At 37.1% G+C, this 22,607-nt stretch overlaps 2 protein-coding genes across 3 annotated transcripts in view; one reads left to right on the top strand and one right to left on the bottom strand.

Moving 5' to 3' along the window:
• The window catches only part of LOC111597886 (transcription factor kayak), a 32,650-nt gene extending 12,454 nt beyond the window's left edge, over positions 1 to 20,196 (bottom strand). The window contains exon 1 of one of the 2 annotated variants that reach the window (XM_023312819.2): positions 19,332 to 20,196. In XM_023312819.2, coding sequence (XP_023168587.1) covers positions 19,332 to 19,532 — 201 coding nt within the window. In that variant the 5' untranslated portion in view covers positions 19,533 to 20,196. Of the gene's footprint in view, positions 1 to 7,148; positions 7,667 to 19,331 lie in introns of those variants that run through there. The other variant, XM_023312820.2, reaches the window with a different exon arrangement.
• Positions 10,924 to 12,038, top strand: LOC111597887 (protein phosphatase PTC7 homolog fig). Its single transcript, XM_023312822.2, has one exon. The coding sequence runs from the start codon at positions 11,014 to 11,016 to the stop codon at positions 11,959 to 11,961; it is 948 nt and encodes a 315-aa protein (XP_023168590.2). The 5' UTR covers positions 10,924 to 11,013; the 3' UTR covers positions 11,962 to 12,038.
• Positions 20,197 to 22,607: the final 2,411 nt, after the last annotated feature.

Below are 22,607 nucleotides of genomic sequence, written 5' to 3'. Positions count from 1 at the left end.
CATCGCTTTTTAGTTGTTGCTGTTGCCGTTGCTGTTGCTGTTGCTGTTGTTGTGCTTGCCTCGTATAGCTGACGTGTTGAGTTATTTTTAAGCCAATTTTAGCCAGACAATGACGCAATAAAGCAAAATACAAACAACTTGGCAGCGATGACAATTTCATTTGTTTATATCAAAAGCGAGCGAATTGAAGATGTTAAGCAAATGTTAAGCTCAGTAGTCGGACTGTTAAACCGCTGTTATTACGCTGCTAAAGGCAGCTGTTAATGGGAATTATGAATGGAAGGCAATAAAATCAAATATTTGTTAAATGAGTTAAAAAACTAATATAAATATGAAGGAAAATTTTAAAAATGTTTACGATATTTATAGAATTTATCTGAATATGTGAAATGTGGTTTAATATAAGGCATCTGCTAGTCGTAATTGTTTGTTAGCTTTGGCTTTGCTGCAATGCTCATTTTAGCCAGGTTTTTTTTGTTGCACTTTTTAATGTCTATTATTTATTTCTATGTGCAATTGCATAAATTAAGCTGAAACTGTGTATAGATGCATTTAGATACTGCCAATTGGCTGATGAAGGTTGAAACAAAAGCTCGCCGACTTATTAGAAATGCGCATTATTTACAAGCAAACAGCAAAAATTTTTGATTTCTAATTGGCAAAAATATAAAAAGAGTTGCCAACAACAATAACAACAACAGCAACAGAGGCAACAATAGGCGCTCAAGTGCATTGCTTTTATTTATTATTTGTATTATTTTGTTTATCGTGACTGCAGTCAAAGTTGTGGCAATGTCAGCGCCGGAGTTGACAAGTTCAAGTGCGCTGTCAGTAGGCCAGCCAAGCTGGGCCAGAGTTGCCAGCTGCATAAGTGAGAGATTGTGAGTGTTAGTATATATATATATATGTATATATATATATATGTGTGTACAGTTTTGCACTTCCCATTGCGATAAGCGCATACATAATTGAAAATAATATTTTGTTTCTTTGCATAAGCAAATTTTCTGCGAATAAACAATTAATGCAAAAAAGGGAGAAACAAAAAAAAAACATTTTTATTTCTCTTATTTTTTAAATATAAGAATCAACTAGTCAAAGGAGTATATAGGTTTTTGGCAATGTTTGACTATTGAAACTAGACAATTGAAATGAGTTAAACCAGAGTATGAATAGCTGTTGCCCTAACAGAATAGCTCGATGCATATATTAGATCTACATAGATATATAAATAATATAAATAAGAAATCAGCTTAAGACTGAGTAATGAACTCGAAGTTTCCTTGTGCTTTTGGTCGCTGCTGAACGAGTATTGCGCAGTCGGCTATTGCCCAGTGCACTTTTCTTATTTGTACATCTTGGCTTTGTATGTTTTTGCGTTTCGTTTGGAAAGGAGAACGTGACCGCAATGCCGTAGTGAAATTGTCTGGAGTGGCTTCGCGCTGAGTGCCAGCTCTTTTTGATAAAGCCAAGCTTTAGGTCTGTCTCGGAGCCGATTCGTAGCCCGCTCCCGAGCTCCCGGTCTCGCTTCCGCGCCCAGTCGAAGTCAACGCCCGGCCGGTTGCCTCCAACATTTCTGTATGCTTCTTCTTCTTCTTCTTATTTTTGCCGGCCTTTTTCGGGCACGCAAACGCCGCCTGACCATATGCCCGCCGCCATATACTATATTCATATATATATATATAAGATATATGTACATTTTATGTGTGTACTATATATGATTATTTGCGACTGGCATTTAAAAACACTTGATGTTTGCCCATTTTCGGAACGCCCACGCGCATTGCCGACAAAATTGAATTATACTTTTTTTCGGTTTTTTTTTGTTTTTTATATTTTTTGTTCAAGTCATAATTCAAAATTTGCCAAAAAGTGCAGCCAACCACCCGAGGGTTCCAGCTACATAAATTTCAACTCAAATATTTCGAGGGTTCTCTTTATATATATGTTTTTATTTTTTGTGGTATCCGATTGCGATTGCCTGCGTGCCAGGCTTTTAGGTTCAGTGTCAAATTAATCAGACTTTTGTTTGCCCTGTGCCATTTGGGGCTGACACGGGGCGTGGCAGCGGACGACAACAACAACAATCCATTTGACAAATTTACATGTGTTGTTTAAAAACAACAAAAATATTTCAGTTTTGTCGTTTTGTTTGACTTTAAGCAGTGCATTGAACCCAGCTAATGAATATACTTGTATTGTATTATTATACTCACACAGACACACACACACACACCTACATACACAGAGAGAGAGAGAGTGCCGAAAATATTTGCCAAAGGTGTGAGCTGCCCGATAACAATTCCTCTAACTGACGTGGCTCTACCCAATTATATATGCACTCAATATATATAATATATATTATTGAAAGCAAATACATTTCAAAATAGTTTATTTCTTTCTTTTAATAACTCAAATATTTAACAAGCAATTATGCTAAAGATTGTTAATAGCTCATACATTTTTTATATATATAAATGTTTGAATAACAATTTTTAGCTTGATATATAAGGTTTGATATTTAGGAATAATAAAATATATATATGTATACATATATATAATATTTAATTGAAATTTGATTACCTAACTTTGTGAAACGCTAAAGACATTTTTAGATATTATTCTCCAGTAATTATCAAGACATACAAACAGTTATTTCTATATATATATGTAAATATTATAAAATTATATTATATATTAATATATCTCTAAACATCTAAAATTTCTATATGTTTTCTAAAGCCACAAACAACTCACAGCACAAAATGAGTAACAATTATTTTCTTTACGACAAATAATATGCATTTTTTTGCAATTAAAAGTGCATTAGCTCATATATTATATTATTAACAACAAATTAAGCTGTGTTTAGTATTAATCAATACATATACTAAAATTCATTAATACATCTCAAATAAGACCCGAGTTACATGAGGCTTCCGACGTCTCTCTCGAGTACTTTTACTGCAGGACTTTAGCATTTGACATTGTATTTCGATTGCATTAACTGCAGTTCGATCGAAATTCATAAAGCTGATAAAAAAAGAAGTTAAGTAACCTAAAGCTAGAGCCTAGATAAGTGCACAGTTGTGCGCATTGATAAGGTCGAGGAGATAGTGTTCCATGGAACCATAAATGTTATGGCAATTGGCTCTGCACTTCGGTTCAAATGTCATTAGCTTGTAATTAAATTTGTAAAGTGAAAAGCAGAAGGACAGTCGGGCACAAATGGGGAAATACCAGGCTAATAAAGTGACGCGACATCGGTCTAGGAATAATTTATTTAAATGCATTTTGTCGCGACACGAGCAACAAAAACAATCAGCCAAAGCAACAGCAGCAACAATAAAACATAATAAAAAAAAAAACAACAACAACAAACAAACTGAGCTGCGAGGGAGTCGAGGAAATTTATGGTAAAGTTTTGCCAGCCACGAGGAAATGGCAAACAAACGACGCGACGACGAGGCGCCACGGACGCAGGACGCAAGGACAACACGTAAAATGCAAGGCGCGTTGCACAAGGGGCAAGCAGATAGCGGGGCAACAGTTTACGCTGGCAGACAGTGCCCGGGCATAGACAAGTAGTAAAAGTTGTTTTCACTTTTCAAGCGTGTCTGCCAAAAGGCTAGGCTAGGGCTTGGCCAAACACAATTCCAAGAAGGACAATGCGACGCCCTGGCCAAACAGCCAAAAAACTTCAGCTCAAATTGGAAAATGTGCATTTGCGGTTTGTTGTTGTTGTTGTTGTAATAGCTGGTCACTTGACTGCTGTCTCAAATTACAAGCAAGAAAATGCAAGAGTAGAATATTATGTTAGACAGAATGTCCTTTTTGGCCAGGACAGAATGCCAAAAAGGAAAACGCCCAATCAAATTAGCAGCCAAAGTAATTCAAGCAGACTTGACTGCAGTCCAAATTATATTGTTTGACATATATATATATATACCTATATATGTATATATATATATACATCTGCAATCTGAGGCATTAGCACAAAATTGAATTGCAATTCAATGAGCACGCCGCACTGCTCAACTTCACGCTGCAATTAACTGGGCTGTCTGTCTGCTAATGGCCATAAAATACCTATATATCATATCTATATCTATATATATATATATAGACGTACATACACGCTCGCCTAATGGCTTTAACTTTCTTGTATGCTTAGCAACTAAATGTATGCATTTCTTCAGTTGGCAACAGGGCGTTCAGCTGCAATTGCACTCAAGCTGTGCTTCAACTAGTTGCGAATTGCAAGAGCAAATGGATTAGGAAACAGTTATGTTTGAAGCGCACATTAACTGAAGAAGTTAAAAAAATATACTATGCCGACTTTATTATATACAACTCTATTGAAACAATGATTATGTCTATCTGATTCCTGTACACTTCTAAGGATTCTGAGCATATTCATTTAATAACTATAGCTTTCTTTCATTCAAATGATCTACTTATTGATTGATCTGCCTCACATTTGATCCAAGTTTCTCTGCCTCAATCTATTTGCACCCATATATCATAAGCTATTCAGTTCAGTTCGGCTTTAACGTAATATTTGGTAGGTAGTTTTTTTTTTTGGCACCGGCTGTCACGTATTTATCAAGTGCTTTCTTACTTTCTGGCCCACGAGCTGTCCAAAGACGCCCACAAAGCCACTCGAAAAGTGCGCCCCAACCAAAAGACAAAGAAAAAAGTAAGTAAAATAAAAAATAAATCTTACTTAATAAGAAAACAATCGAATGCTATCGAATATCCCCCACACTTTGTGCACTTTTGCCCATATTCAGTTAATTAAAAGTGCCGAAGTTGAAATTTGTGTGCCAAAGAAAGTTGAAATTATCTTCAGTCGCTCACAGCGAGGGCGCGAGGGGGCACACACACGCACACACAACATATTTTGTGTTTCATTGAAAGAGTTTTTTAGTGTGCATCTACTTAAACGAGTGATAGACTACCCTTGTAACTCCCTCGCAGAGCATGAATGTCAAATACACTTAGCGAAATTTTGCAAATAAAATTATTTATAATTTAATTATTCAAAATTATTAAAGACTAAATAAATTATAAAAAATTATGTTTTCTAGATATTTTCTTTTTTGAATACACCTAAAATACTAATCCGTTATACTGTTATACTGCAGTATTCAAGTATTTTGTATATATTTTTGATATCTCATTTTTGAAATTTTGAATGCATTTTTCTTCTCCTAATCATATTTGTTGCAAGTTTCCCTAAGATTTTTCTCAGTGCACTTGTGCTTAAGCGCTTTTAATTAAACAATTTGAGTCGCTTAAGTCGCATATGTCAGAAGTCGCAAGTGTTTGACTTGAAGCATATTACTTTGAACCGCCCCAATTGCAGCAATAAGTATATAAAAGATATGAGATATATGCTTATACGTATATACATATATATAGCTATGTCTTATATGCTTATGAAAGCGAGTATCAAGTGTCACGCAAATGCCTTTTGGGCCAGTTTGGTGGCAGTTGAAAGGGTCATGCATGCGACGGCTGCCAATTTCAATTCGCTTTCTACGCTCGCATTTAAGCCCAGTTAAACTGAACATTGGACGTAAAGGTGCTGTACACATGCAAACACATACACACACAAATGTGTTTTTGTATGCGTGTATATAACAGATGTAAACCCCGAAAAACTTGATAAATTGCCCACAGAAATCGCACGTGTGCAATATAGTCAGACGCCCGATCACTGGACTGTGAAATGCAATGGACGTAATATGCAAAAAAAGCAAGATAAAAAAAAAACAAAAACTGCACAAAGTAAACATATATTAACGGACAACTTGTTTTTCGTAGCTGCTCATGGCCTGGCAGCGTGATTTCTTTTTAAGGGGTGCAATTGAGGCGGGTGAGCAGCCAAATAGATTTTCATGTAACATAAAACCATTGCATATTATATGTATATAAATATTATACAAATCTACGCTCAACATAAAATACATAAGACGCACATAAACTTGAAAAATTAACAAGAAAATATCAATAAATTCTTTGTTTAATAAAACTGTTATACATATAATAAAATAATTTTGAAGCGGTGCTTTACTTTTTTAGGTTGAAACCCTAACTGTTATACGAAACAAACTGTTATACAAACTGTTATATATTTGTCTTTAAAGTGTTTATAGCTTTGCTTAAACATATTCCTAAATATTTCAAAAGAAACAATTTAAACGAACTTTAACTGTTATATAAACATTTATAAAAACAAACCATAGTTGTTATGGAAACTGTTATATTTTTATATAACAATTTGGTGATTAAAAGTTTCCTGAAATAGTTAGTTAAACCTAAAAAAGAGTGTCTTAAGCAATACAAAATAAATATACCCACCTATTTGTATAACTTTATCTTCAATCTATTTATATAACTCGATTCTTTACTATCTTATAATAAAGCAAACATCAATCAAATTGTATATATCTAACAAATGTTTTTTCCATTTTCCAATTATGTGGCCAAATAAAAAATAATTTTCGACCTCCCCTTCACCTATGTAATAAAGCCAAGAAACAAGGTCTTTCATAACTGTACAAATATTCGAAATATTTGTAAGTTATCAGTAAATGGACTTTAGGTGGGTTGCCGCCTACAAACTATTTCAACTATTTGTGCACTTGCCACACACAACAATAATTATTAATATTATTATCGCAGCAAAAAAAAAAAAAAAGAACAAAAAAATATATAAAACTTGGAACATAAATCGCTGCGCTGATAAGGCCTCTAATCATTAAACAAACAAATTCAATTGCAAAACAGCAAAATCACATCAAATACGATATAATAATGGGGGCGCAAAAATAAAAAGAAAGGAGAATAATAAATATGTAAAAATCAAAGGGTATACGACGACAAAATTTCCAAGAACGATAAGAAGCAATGCATACAGCGATAGAGATATGCATATATACATACAAATATATTTCTATATATAGACATATATAGTATTTATATAAATGTTTTCAAAACTGCAAATCGACAACTGGGCTCAGACTTCTGGAAATTTCAGTTTACCCTACACTTGCTTGATAAGCGAAACAACTGTTTCTTTCTTTAACTATTGCTGTTTTTCCATTTCCATTTTCTATTTCTTTTCAGTTTCGGATGCTTACCGTTTTGGGCAATGGCGATAACGGCATGTTAAAGAGATGATATTCATCGCCGAAGATATTATAGCTGTCCAGCGTCATGTTTGCCGTGTATAGAGTATCTTGATTCTCACTGATATCGTTTAAGTAGTAATTGCCTTTAATAGGCGCAACAGGCGACGCCGTCGTCTGTGCCGATGACAAATGCAAATTTCTGACGAAATTCGCTTTGTTATTGTTTTTATTTGATTTGGATTCAACGCGCACTTCAAATGTATCTTTCGTTGTATTTGCCTTTTCGTTTTTCTTTCCTCTTTTTTTTGTGCAAATTAATTTTGCTGTCAGCTTTTCCGAGAATTATTCGCGCACTCGTTCGCACATGCCGCGTATTATTTACAAAATATACTGAACAGTATTTTTTGTTTTTGTCTAGTTTTATGTTTGCTTCACAAAAATGTTCGCATTCAGCTTAACAGTTTAACAGTTTTTTCTTTTTCTCTATTTCACACTTGCCGAAACGTTTCACACGGCCAACGGGTTTCAACTAAATGCGTCATCGTTGCGCTGTCGACTTTTATATGCCCGTCGCCCAGCGCCAACGACTTTTGAGCGCATTCCATAGCGCACTCGCTCTCTCACAGTAGCTGAGAGCGACAACGCGCCGAGAGCGAATTTAACGTTTGAGTGAGTTGAAAGTTTTCGCAGTCGTTTGGCATTTCCTGAGCGCAGCGTTCACAGCTTTTGTTTTTGTATGCATGCTTATGCATACGTATCTGTGCTCGAGTGTGTGTGTGTACGTCTCTGGCTGTTGGGCTTAGCCCAGACAGCCTTTTTGCCTTGCATTTTAGGCTCACGTGCCCACGCCCCAAAATTTTCTTTATCTTATCGCCAGACAATTTGATTATGACATAAGCAACTATATTTAAAGACCTAGGTAAAGTCCCTTATACACACATACGCACACACACGCATAATTACAATGGCCAGCCTTTGTAGGCCGCCATAGTGGGTCTTGACTTGGCCTTATCAGTCGCTGCGCTTCCAAAATGGGTCGTTCGAATGTTGCGCCGTTGCTTGATTCGCTTCGATTTAGTTGTTCTATTTTGTTTTTCTTGTATCTACCCCAGTGGCTACAGGTGTGCGGCAGGCAAGCAGGTGTTTGTTTACTCTAGCTCTGACTTTATCTACGATATGTCAGCTTTCACACAAATATTGATGGAGCATGCGGCTGTACACGTTCTATTTGTAATTTCATACACAAAGGAAACCCTAGCGAAAACTATAGATTCAACACAATGCTAGACTATGGTATACCCTGTACTATGAGCGAGCGCTGTCCAATAACACAGTAGTAGTTAAAGCTTAAGTTTACAAAACTGTTATACGTATAACAGTTTCTAGCGTATAACACTTGTATATATATACGAGTATAACAGTTATGCTTGCAATTTGTAGATGTTTTCGTTGAAAACTGTATAACAAAATTAAGTGTATAACAGTTTAAATTTCGTCATGCATGTATCCAATTTCAATTGTATAACAGTTAACAGTGTAAAAATAGAAGCTATATATCAGATGACAGTATAGCAATTGACAATGTATAACAGTTAACGATCTATATACCAGATTCAGTATAACAGCTTAATCAAATTCTCAAATTCTCAAATTTACTGCCCAATCGAATCCTTCTCCCTCTGCACGCATACAAGTATGTGTGCAGGGTATAGAAAAGTCCGCACTGACCTTGTTTACACAGAGAGTATCAAGGCACTTACAACCAAGGGGAAGGGTGAGATATCAGAGGGGGCCGGCTTAACGATGGCGACTGTAATTGGAGCTGGAACTGGGCCATGTGACACGAAGCATTTGCAGTAATTGATTTGCAGTAACCCTTGGATTTACTTACCTGCAAAGATAAATAGAAGGAAATAGGGTTACAATAATGCGCATTATACGTATGATTTGAAAAATGTGAAAACAAATTGATGAGTATGCAATACGAATTATACGATATCGATCTGAAATAGGACCCATTTAAATGGAACACATGCGGTTTGGTCGCACTTGCTGATAATTTCTCCGACTAGATTTAGCTTAGGTATGTTCCCTATATAAATACATATATATATATGTGATTTTTTATCGCAATGCACCCGCAGCTGTGTGAACTGAGGGTCGAAATCTGCAACAAAAATAGACATGGCAATGGCAATCTGTTATACTGTGCGGTAGCAACTGTACCGCAATTGTAAATGCGGGTCCCGGGCCCGTCGGGAGTTACGTGTCTTACCCCCATTTATATACATACATTATATATATGTTATATTAATAAAAAGCCAACTTGGACGAACACTCTCGTCTGTTCCAGGAATTCAACGTTAAATCGAGCGTCTAACGTCATCGCCACAATGCCGTTAATTTTGATAAGAAATGAAAAAATCGAAGGCGAAAACGAAACTCGGAAGTGCACATAGTAATCGTCTGATATGTGACATAATTCCAGGAAAGTTATGGCATTACATTGAGACAGGGCTCAAGTGGCCAATAGATATATATATATGAATAATTGCCAAATTCTGGCGAATCTAGCGATCCATATCTGATATATTCAATGAACACTGATAAGCTACGCGTGAGTTCTGGAACAGTTTACATCAGGAGTTTATAAATAATTTGCAACATTAAGCATTTGTTTATTTGTTATACCTTCTTGATAGGCCAATTGCGATAAGCAAAATGCTTTGGATCCGCTGCCCACTTCCGGTTGATGATTTATACAAAGAGGTGCCAAAGGCATTGACGCTGTGTCGTAGGCCCAGCACAACTAGCCGATAAGATTACGAAATGCCAACAAAGGCATTACCGGGAAAGACAATGTTATTGAATGAGTGAATTATTCAGTAGAAAACCTGCGATTACATCTGATAGCAACCTGTTGATAAAGCCGAAGCTGTCTATACGCAAGGATCATAAAAAAATAAATAAATATTTATTTGGAACTTGCTAGGAACTTGGGCAAACGACAATCTTATGGACTATACTCCACTTGTAAATTCAAAGTTTGACTCATACTTGATGATGTAGCTTAAATATATATAATATAATTATATATATCAAAATTGTTTCTAGATCAATGTATTCCATCTTATTATAATCTTATGATAATATAAGTGTTATATATATTTTTCGAAAATTTTAATTATATATTGAATACATATAATATAATTATATATATATCTAAATTGTTTCTAGATCAATGTATTTTATCTTATTATAATCTTATGGTAATATAAATGTATTATATATTTTTCGAAAATTTTAATTATAGATTGAATACATATAATATAATTATATATATCAAAATTGTTTATAGATCAATGTATTCCATCTTATTATAATCTTATGGTAATATAAGTGTTATATATATTTTTCGTAAATTTTAATTAAAGATTGAATACATATAATATAATTATATATATATCAAAATTGTTTCTAGATCAATGTATTTTATCTTATTATAATCTTATGGTAATATAAATGTATTATATATTTTTCGAAAATTTTAATTATAGATTGAATACATATAATATTATATATTGTTTATAGTTCTATGTATTCCATATTATTATAATTAAAAAATGTATTTTATATATTTTTGAAATTGTCTATACTTAGTCTTACTTATCTAAATAGGTTCAAGGTCTGCAAATTTGTAGGATCCCAAGTATTTTCCTTTAAGACCTTCGAAATTTGTGAGGATCCCAAGTATTTTCATTTAGTTGGCTTATTGAGGCGTAATCAAAATTATAAATTTGAGTGAAAAGTTTTGAAATTTTATGTAAAAAATTAACACAAAATAGAATATAGTGATTTTACCCAAAGCTTCAGAATGTTCTTCACTGTGCGTAACATATCGAATCGTACCGCACACTTGGTGAACTATGCCTACCTTCGGTGTCGACTGCTCAGCTCTATAAACAAGGCCAAGGGCTTGCCCCGCCTCATTAAGGCCATACAGGGCAGCTCCAAGGATCAGTTTAGCGAGAATCAAATGTATTTGGTTAACGAGCATCGGTATGGCGAGGACAGCTGGTTTGTGAGCAGCACGCCGAAGGCTGAGTCAATGGGCGTGGCAGATGGTGTAGGCGGCTGGCGTAGACTGGGCATCGATTCGGGCGCCTTTGCCCAGGAGCTGATGACCAATTGCTGTGAATTTACGGGAAAGCCGCATTACGATGGCTCCAATCCGCGCCAGCTGCTCATCGACAGTTTCGATCAGATGAAGAAAATACCGGGCAGCGTCTGTGGCAGCAGCACCGCCTGCGTGGTGACGCTTCACCGACCTGACTGCACCCTACACTCGGCTAATCTCGGAGACAGCGGCTTCATGGTGTTGCGCCATGGGAAGGTGCTGCACCGCTCCGAAGAGCAGTTGCACAGCTTCAATACGCCGTACCAGCTAACAGTGGCGCCGGATTCGGAAATGAGTTGCATCTTGTGCGATTCGCCCCAGCAGGCGGTAACCTCCGAAATTAACCTGCAACATGGTGATCTGGTGCTCCTGGCCACTGATGGCCTCTTCGACAACGTGCCCGAGAGCATGTTGATTCACCATCTGCGAACGCTGCACGGCGAGACGCGTATGGAGCACCTGCAGCAAGCTGTCGACAAATTGGTTGACCTGGCCAAAAGCCTATCCCAGAGCAGTTCATTTAAGTCGCCTTTCGCGATCAAGGCCAAGGCTAACAATGTCAACTATGGCGATGGTGGCAAGCCCGACGACATAACGGTCATCCTCGCCAGCGTCGACGTCCCTGACATTGACGCACCCGTGTAATACCTCTGAGCTAATGTAAGAATTCTAGTATGTGATTTTAGCCTTTTCACGTTTTTTTAGCAATCGTAATGACAAATTAACTATAAATTACGTTCAAAATAATCCAATTAGAACTGCAAACGCTTTTTTTATTCTTCTGTTATATTGCTTCTCGTATAACGGTAATTAGTATATATTTTTCTAAAGGATGTGAATTTATTCAATTAAATTTGTGTGGAATTCATATAATTATTGTTGAGTCTCTGGCTTATATAGTTCCTGAGTTCCCATGGGTGCAAAATAATATAAACTCCATAGTCAATAAGGGAAATTCCTAGAGCTTGAACTCTTAAAATTTAATAATTAATTGCATCTTAATAAAAATCTATAGCTTAAGCACGCAAGAGCTTGCATTCCGACTTTCAAAGCTCTTTCTATCATAGATCTAGAGTTCAATGAGTCTATATAGCGGAAAAAGGCAACTGTTAACTGTTGAAAGGGAACTTCCCTTAAGTAAGATCCCATTCTGTAATATCTCAAGTATTTCATGAACTATATATATAACGAGGTCTGTGTTGAGGTATTGCTGTTGTTGCCACTGCAAATATTTGAATGCCTATCAGCAGCAATAACAACTATAGCAAGAAGAAGAAACAAAGTCAACTTTAAGTAGCTGCGATAACAGCGCAAAATTTCATTCATACGACTAAAAGAAAGAAAAAAAGCAAGAAGAAGCAGAAAAAAGCATGAAATGAATGAATCGAATGTGGCTACAACTACGCCATGACACGCCACTACGCTCGCTGATGACTCATACGCAATTTAGCCAGAATTCATGCGCTTATTTAAGCCAAGTTAGCAGCGGCCTGCCCTCCCTGCCTCTCGCTGCCACAATAGGCGCAGCTGGCGTAGGAGCAAATAACGCCGCAAGCGCTAAAACTTCAACTCAAAACACGTTTCGCACAACTTAAAAAGCGCTCAAAGAGAGACAAAGAGAGAGAGAGAGAGAGAGAGAGAGAGAGAGAGCGCGCGGTAGAGCGAAAGTGCCAAGAGAGCGTTTGAGTGCGACGAATTGAGCTGAAAGCGAATGCGATGCAAGTACGAAGGAGTGAAAACCGTTGGAAATCCCCAGCATTTTTTAAGCAAAAGCAACAAGAAGATAAACAAAAAGCAAAACAGCAACAACAACGGGAAGAAGTAGAAGAAGAGCACCAACAGCATGCGCCAAGTGTAAGGAGCAATCGCAACGCCAAATGGTCCACGTCATGCACCATTTGGGGGGCATCTGAGCACGGCTAGCGATGGTGGCAACTCTTTTTTTATAAATATGCATACCCAGTACCGTAATACAAACGGGTAGATGTGACAAACTTCATATAATGTTTGTGTACACATGTGGTTGATCAGCTAATGATGGGGAATGAGCTTAGATTTTCAGATATAGAATATACATACAGATGCATACATATATATATAGAAATATATATATCTTGATACATGTACAGTTCAACATTAGCTGCTCAGTCGCTTACACTAATATACACTTGGCTCTGGTTTTTTTTCGTGATTTCCTTTAACTTATCTTTGTGGCCCAGCATTTTTCGCACTTCTCGAAGTGGTTGCTGGCAGCGCGGAATGCTGCGCCTCTTTCTTGGAATTCGGCGCCATGACGCGTCACAAAATAATCCCCACACGAGCCACACCAGCCACACCAGCCACAACAACAGCAACACGTTCGCCTGGCATTGCCAGCGATGCGTGTAAATCTTTCACTGCTGCTGCACTTCTGTGCAGCAACAGCGATGCCAGATGTGCCGCTGTCCTCGATTCGCCCGCTTTGCGGCGCGGCGCACTTGCGATTTCCGCTTCAATTGGCCACCAAATACAACTCAATTACAGTTAGTCAGCTAAGCGCCTCACACCACACGCCACACACCTTCACTCGCCATGCGGCAGACTCAACCTTTGACTGGAGTTCAACAAACTAAGCCAAGTTCCCAAATTGCTTTCTCGGAATTTCACAGCCCCACCCGCCCCAACAAAATAGAGCCACGCCCCCTGCCACGTTTTGCCATTGTCGTTGAAAATCGAAAGTATAAACACGCAACATTTGACATTTGCCTTCAATTTCCCACGGCTTTTCCAAAAAACGCCCGTTCAAAATATAACATGACATAATTTGCCTTTCGTCGCCTCAAATACAGTCTTTAACATTTTCAGGCCGAACTAAATAAGCGCTGACGCTGGAGCTGCTCGACTAGCAGATACTCTGTAGTAGATCAAATCGAACTGATTGTTATAATGGACGCTTCCAACTACATAATGCACGCTCAAGCTCTTAACAAGCATTAAATTACTTTTAATTCCTCCTTCAAGAGGGAGTTTACAGTAACTTAACTGCCCACAACTTTGGTAAATCTAGTTCTTTTTTGATTTGTCACGCATAACATATAACTTTTGCATAAAACAAATATACTCTTTTCAGTTCTTATATATGAGTAAATATTTGAATAAAAGATTTCTTCGAGTCAGGCAAAATACAGTTTATAGAATTCTTAGCTGATTCTGATTAGCTTCACATTGGATACGCATCTTTGTCATATAGCTAACATTTCAGTCATATACTGATATATATATGTTATATATAACGATTGGGTAGTTGTGGCCTGAATTTGTTTTGTTAAGATTTCAAATTTTTCAAAATTCATGGCTATCTAAATAAAAATATAAATATATACATCTCAATTGCCAGAAACATATGAGTTCAACAGTCTGAAAAATTATGTAAAATATATATATATGTATATCTTACAGTTTTAACATGCCCCAAGCATTCATGTGTGCAGAGTATCAGATGAACTAATATTAACGCCGCGTATACGCAACGTAAATTGTTAGGTTTAAACAGTCCATCTCACTCACACTCGCTGTCTCTTTCTATGAGCGCAGCTCAGTCTGCTCTGCTCTGCTCTGCTCCGCTCAGCTCTGTGACGTCAGCCAACTAAATTCGCTACCAAATTTGGTGCTCACTGCGATCGTCTCGCTCTTTCAGGAAAAAATAAAAAAAGAAACAATTATGGAATAAAAAAAACCGGCTTATCTACGGGCGCGACTTCGACGTATTTTTATTTGCGTGAAGAGCCAAAGAGTCGAAGCTTTAAGCATTAGATAGTTCAAGTCAATTGACGTCACGACGAGCGCAGAGTTCGTATCGCATAGAAGCGATAAAAAACATCATTGAATATATATAACAAATAGGCAAAGTACAGTTGATGCCAGAGCTCAACAAACTGCATTTGGGGTTTCCCCTCTTTAACTGTGTTTACTATCAGACTCGCTCGATTTCATTATATTTCACGACGATTCCAGTGCCCCCAAAATGAAGCGAATATTTATGATTTGTTTATTTGCTTTTGGCACTTCAGGGCGATTGCCAATGAAACCCTCTTGAAACTTGGTTTATTAGGCATAAAATTAATGTGTGTCTATAAGAAGTATCTAGAAGTTTTTACTGTTTAATTATTAAATAGATTTTGTTAGCTTTAATTGTTTAAGTTGTTGGAAAAGTTTCGTTGTAAATACCTCACTAAATATGTAAGTTCACTTTGCGAATGGGGTTTTATATGGTTCTTTATCTTTCAATTTTACATATTCTAAATATTCGCTTTATGTACGAGGTCTGCTCAAAAAGTTTAGCCAATATTGTGTTTTCTTCTTCAAAAACTCTATTTATTTATTTTTTAATATCTTTCTTGTACCCTTCAAAGTAATTCCCCTTATATATTAAACATTTATGCCAATGTTAGCTCCAAATAATTTTATGTTAACTTCTTAAACTCCTTCTTCAATGCCCTTTTCATCTTCCAAATCCTAGCACTAAGTAATCCTTTTATATACTTCTGTATAACGAGCAAATTGAAATTACGAAGCCTGCAGAATTCAACTATTTGCAATACTTTTTGAACGCACCTCGTATGTTCTTTTGCCTTGTTTAATATTCACAATGATTTATGTATATTTATTTATTGAGATATTATTTAGCATATTATAAATATATATATTATTATACAGACTTATATATATTATATATATTTATTGCAATTTCATTTCCAATTATGCTTCCTGAAAGCTAGACCCATTCATTCCACCATATATATATATTTATATATTTGCAAATATATATGTATATCTGAAAGATAACCAATCGAGCAGGTTGACTGCCTTTCCGAATCGAATTGGGCTTGTCGAACACAAATACAAGATAAACTGCCAGGAATTACGAAATGCTCTGAAATTACTTGGAAGCAAGCTAGAAATAAAGGCTGATAAGTTAATATATATATAGTTTATATACATATATATATATATACATAAATATATATATATTAATATATATATAGTTTATATACATATATATATATATACATAAATATATATATATTTATGTATATATATGTATATGTATATAAACTATATATATATTAACTTATATATATAAATATTATATATATATATATATATATATATAAATATATATATATATATATATATATTTATATATTTAGACACACTTTTGTTCGTCTTCCGAGGACATCGAGCAGTCATAAATTTAGCACGCCCAAGTTAATACAACCATAAAAGTCACATAAGGCGAAGAAGAAGAACAACAACAATTAATACTTAATTGTTTTTTATACATTTATTGTTGTTTAATAAGCGAACAACGCGGGCGACGCCGCTGCAGTTGGTCACTAATTTTTAGTTTTTGTTTTTTCCTTCTTTATGTATTTATTTTTAGTTGCTGCGCGCAGTAAATTCCCAATTTCAGTTGGCTTGGCAACCCTGCATTTGTATCTGCAACTGTATCTGTGTGCAATTTGAGTCCGCTTTGCATAGGCACATGGTCTATGCTCAACTGATAGATGCTCTGTTTCCATATACTATTTGTAACATAGCTAATACAGCCATGAAAATCTTGTAAAACAACTTTGAGTTAGCAAAGAACGTTAAGATTTTAATTAGATATATATATTGACGATATCTAATTGAAGATTTGCCCTTGAGTCTGTATAGACTTCACTCTAAATGTGCTCATGTTCATAAATTTCAAGTTTACCTTTGCTCCGATAACTCTTTATATGTCAACCAAATCGATAAATATCGATATCAGCCAGTTTAGACTATCGAGAATATGCCTAAATTTTGCTTTCCCCTGCCTGATTCAAACTTATGCCAAACTGCAACATACCACTGCTCACGCATACCTACAGGGTATATATTTGATGGAACAAAAAGCAAGAAGAAGAAGAAGTGCGAGTCGTAAAAAGGTTTATCACCTGTGGGGACTCGACTTTTAATGCACAGCCTCTTAATGCATGAATATTTATGCATTTATGCATACAAAAACAACTGACGCATATTTTATGCAGCAGCAGCAGCAGCAGCAACAGCAGCAGCCGCAGCAGCAACTACTACAAAACAAAAATCCACTAAAATTGGCATTTTGTGTGTGTTTCAAGTGCAACGCGCCTTTTATGGCCCATTGGCATGGCGCATCCATACATTCACAATTGACAATTCACAATTAACAATTCGCAATTCACAAGTCCCAACTCACAATTTACAATTCACAATTGGCAGCTCGCGCACTTCTAAAAGCAGCCACAGCAAAACGCGTGAGCCGTTTGACATTCCAATTGGAATTGCAATTCCAATCGGAAGGCGGCGAGGCAGAGCTTAGGCTAAGCAACAGCAACAGCAACGGCAGCTGTGCAACACTTGACCTTGGCATTGTATTTAATTTTGTTGCGAAACATAAGTATTATGTATGTACATATCTTAACAATAAGAGAGGTCAGATAGCTTGAACAACTTTAAAACATAGAATTTCATTGCAAAGCAATTTATTGCATCAAACAATGTCTTCAATTTCCAATAAACTTTTTTAACAACATAAAGCTTCATTGCAAACGGACAACATTATACCAGATTATTAAGACTTGTTTTGGTATCCATTATTTATTAAGTGTTTATTTCATCGAGATCAAGCAGAAGATAAAAGAATTTCTAAGTTTTCTCTATGGTTAGACAGCACTGTCTTTTGCTTTGAACTAGTTATTTCTAAGCATTTTGAGTACTTCTACTCTTATGCAACACTGTTTATATATATCAACAAATGAGCAGTGTTGAATTTCAGTGTTACAAAATAAAGAGTTAAGTATGTCTCTAGAATGCCCTTTTGACATTTATATATACCAATCTAAAAAGCAGTCTTTAAAAACACTACAAAAACTATTCTTAAATATTAAACTAATGCTGCTCGAACAACAACACATGTTGTCTAAGAATACTCTTCTTAAATTGTTGCACAACACTAGTTTTCCATGCATTTTAACAAAGCACTTTTCAGTGTTAAGCAACACTAGTCATTAGACATTGAGCTGAAACGCGCATCTCAGCCATACATATAAACATATTCAGAACTTGATCTAACTGTTTTTTAGCTGCATCGCGCGTTTTGTTTTTCTGGGCAGCCCCATGACTAATTCATCTGTGGTCAGCCACGCGCTAGATAAGCAGCCTTGACCTTAGTGAAATCAAACTAAACTAGCCGAAAAGTGCGAGTGCAGAGAAAAATAAAATACAACTAAATCCGCCGTAAATCGCACGTGCTGCATTTGGAGGCAGTAATAGCGACGCCCACGCAAAGCTTTTCATAGAAAAATAAGATGAAAAAAAGATACGAAAATGCCAAAATGACAAAACAGAATCAAATGTGCGGTCAGCCTTGAAAAGCCGCATGGCGAAATAAGTGAGTGCGAAATTGAGGCGACTGCAATTGAGTGTGTAAGGCGAATTTGAGTGAGAGGCAAATGAAACAAATAGTGTATACAAATCGCATGCGATAAAGAGCGCGTACGTGTGCGAGCGCATGTGCGTATCTGTGTAGCTCAGCGTGTGTGCCTGTGTGCGTGAGAGAGAGAGAGAGAGAGCGACAGCAATAGCGAGAGCAAAGCAAATGCGAAACAACAACAAAAGTGTGAATTGAAATTCCAAAGATGTCGACAAAATAAATACGAATACAACAACAAGAGCAACATTGGAAAGATACAATAAAATTGTGCACAATACAATTCGGCGAATAAGCGTCAAAAAAAACAAGGTAAATTTTTAAACAAGTTTTTTGACTGCAAAAAAAATATTCTCAACGGGTTGTTGTATTTGTTGACTGTTAATTTAGTGAGATTTTTTTTTATTTTTTGCACAATGGCATTCAACCTATGGGAAACTTATTGCGTTCTATGCAACAGCCTAAACAACCCAACGCAGCTCATAAATAAAATAGAAAAGAGAAGGATGAGGGACGCTGGTAGGGGGAGGTTAGCACTTACGATAAGATTGCGCGGAGTTGTCGCCGTCGTGGTTATTGTTGCTGTCGTTGTCGATATCGTTGTTGCCATATCGGGCAAAAAGTCCAATTCTTGCGCCGTTGTCACCTCATCTTCCTCCTCCTCGACAGCCTTTGTTAATGTCCTCGTTGTTGTTGTTGCTGCTGGTTGCGTTTTTGTTGTGCGTTCGACTTTAACTTTCATTGTCGTTGTTTTTGTTGCTGGTGTTGTTGGTGTTGTTGTTAGCACTGCTTCGCTTTGTTATTTTGAATTTCGTACACAATGCACAAATTTACATGTGCGGGCGATATACTGTTTGGCTCTCTTTAGCTTGCGCTCTCTGCGCTCGCTCTCTGTCACTGTTTTATTTTGTATTTCTTTCTGCCTGCGGTTTACTTTTCCAGCTGTCAAATTGTTGCTGCTGTCACACTTGTTGTTGTTGCTGTTGGTGTTGCTGTTGCTGTTGTTGCCAGCCTGTCTGTCTTCTGTTTGCGTTAAAAAAATTGTTAACGGGTAGCGCAGAATTTTCTAGATTAACTGGCAACGCCCCGCACCCACCACGCTGTTACGCTGCTGTTGCCGTTGTTTCGCTTTGAACTTCGTACGGCGAATTTAAAGTTTCAAAACGCTCGCCTTGGCTGTTGAATATGTCGCAATTTAACACCAACTTTTATGACGTTTGACGTTGTCACAAATGGACGATAAGAAGCACAAGCACACAATCAAATACACGCGCAGGCTATTACTTTTACTCTGGATAAAAACAAATACCTGGGGCGAAAATAATATTTCTTGTGCTGCGTTTATGAGCACTTGTGAAAAACAGAACAACAACAACAACACATACATATAAACAGAAGCAACAAATTCAACTGAAACGAGCGTACAATAAAAACGTTTGTCAGCTTGTTACGCGGCGAATTGTTGTTGTGATAGCCGTAACTTAGCGAGTGTGAGAAAGAGACAGATAGAGAGAGAGAGTGTGTGTAAGAGGGGGGATTAACTACACGGATAGACAAAGACAGTGACTGGGGGACGTAGCCGCGTGGCTTTCCGTGGCCGTTGCAGTCGCGTTGCCTTAACAAAAAGCGAAAAATAACTGAGCTAGTAGCTCCCAACCAGCCCGCCGTCGTCATCCGTTCGCTCGCGTGACGTTTTGGCCATAGCCAGATACACATACACACAATTGACACACAGATACGCACGCATACATGCACTGGCTTATGCTGGAAATTGAAGACTGCCTATGTACCAGGGCTGCGTGCGCTTTGGCTGCGGAACCAGTGGCAAGATTACCAATCTATTTTTGTATGTTTTATGTTAGCGTTTTCACTTAAGTAGGATTCCTTATGACTTAATAAAAATATGAAAAAAGATAAAAAAAATCAAGAAACATAAAATTGAAAATATATGAATATATAAAAATAAATTAAACTTGTAAAAAATATTGAACTAAGACTTTCATTTAGTTAATAAATTTGACCTAGTTCATACAGTCTGTGATTGTATTATTATGTTTAAAATATTTGCGAAACTGTATATATTATTAATATATTAATATTAAACTAACTATATTTTTCAATATTCAAAACAAAACAATCAGTCTATCAATTTAAATATCAATTTTTTTCATATTAATAACTCTGCCAGTTTTGGTTATGAACTGCTCAGACAAGTTCCATTTCATATTGACAGTCCACCCTGACGAATGGTTGCACACAAGCGGAGCAGGCAATGACTGTCAGAATGATGGCGCAAAGCAGATATCAAGAAGATTTCTCGCACGCTCTCTGCTTCTCTCTTACACAAACACATATGCAGAAAATCAGTCGCAGTGGCAGCCAGGCCAAAACACGATTTTTTATCGCATGCAATAGATTTTGAGCGTAGCTCTCGCTCTCTTTGTTTCTCTCTTTGTTGCTGTCACTCAACGTTTGGGAGCAATTGAGCGACTTTTTTGTTTGCACTCAAATTAGAGAATTTGGCGCGCAGCTCGTTTGTTGACATTTTCTACTCTGCTGCTCGGTTGTTGTTGGCCGCGTTTTATTTTGTTTTGATTTCAGCGGCGTCGCTCTTGTTCACTCCGACACACACTTACTTCCTCTCTCGCTCACTCGCTCTTCTGTGCACATGTTCAGCTCGTGTTATGTATGCCAATGTGGCGGCCCACGCACCTCACTCACTTAGACCGGCGATGACTCATCGGGGTTTCTACACACACACACGCGCGCACGTCCACATAGACAAACAGGTATACAAATTGGCTTTGCTGTAGGCCCCCTGCTTGGTATTCGCGCAGCGACAGGTTCCGCAGCCCCCATTGCCAATTCGCTGCCATTGAAAGCCATTTGTTGCGCCCGCACAGTGAAAACTCTTAAGAACGCACAGCAAAATCTGATCAGCCATCATATTTCAGGCAGCCCCTTAGCCAAGCAGAACAAATAATGTAGATGCTGCGTAGAGCTTTGACTGTATCTTTCAGATACATGTTGGACGCGTGCTAAATGCGCCTATTAGGTTTGGCCAGACCTGCCCATTAGCCAGGTAGCCAGGTAGCCGAGTGGCGTCTAAATCTTGGCTGGCCATTAAGCCGAGGCGCACCAGGACGCCGCGATAAGAGGCCTCGACTCGCCTCGCCTCGATTCGTGTCCGTCTGAGTGCCGTCCACAGTGGCTGGCGTCGCGGCACTTCCAATTGTCTGACTCAATTAGATAAGCGGGCAGTGGCACAGACGGAAGGAAGAAGGCCAGGCGGCAAGGTGGCAAGTCGAGGAAGTCGGTGCCGCTGGCAATTGATTGGCCTAAACGCAAATGTTCGCATTCAGCTGATCCTCAAACTCAACAGGAACTGCGCCCCTTAAGCCACTTTTCTAAAACCTAAAACAAATTTTGATATGAGTTTGCATGGTGTGTGTGTGTGTGTGTTCGATTTACTTAGAAATGTTTCAGAAGTTTTGCAACTTAATGACAAACTGAATATAACTAAATCCAGTTGAGCGTGCACGACTACCAGATACCCTTTACTCAAAGTCAAGAATTTCAGCTGTTACAATTGTACACAGAATTAAGAAAGTTAAAAATAAAAAGATAAAAGGATTGGCTTGCTGAACGTCTATCAGTTTTCGAGTTATAAAAAAAAATTATACAGAAAAAAAAATATATAAATATATATAATCTAAAAAAATATATAAAAAAAGATGAAGAGAATTCCTAATTTTTTAAGCGAAATTACAAAGTTTTTAAAACTATATTTATCGATACGTGATCGATAATAGCAGAT

This window comes from Drosophila hydei, unplaced genomic scaffold, assembly GCF_003285905.1.
Source record: "Drosophila hydei strain 15085-1641.00,03,60 unplaced genomic scaffold, DhydRS2 tig00008119-arrow-pilon, whole genome shotgun sequence".
Lineage (NCBI taxonomy): Eukaryota > Metazoa > Arthropoda > Insecta > Diptera > Drosophilidae > Drosophila > Drosophila hydei.
The sequence above is the reverse complement of the archived record's forward strand: the minus strand, read 5'-3'. Positions and strand labels throughout refer to the sequence as shown.

Coding starts and splice junctions, on each gene's coding strand:
- LOC111597887 (XM_023312822.2), top strand. CDS start 11,014: ATGTTCTTCACTGTGCGTAACATATCGAATCGTACCGCACACTTGGTG.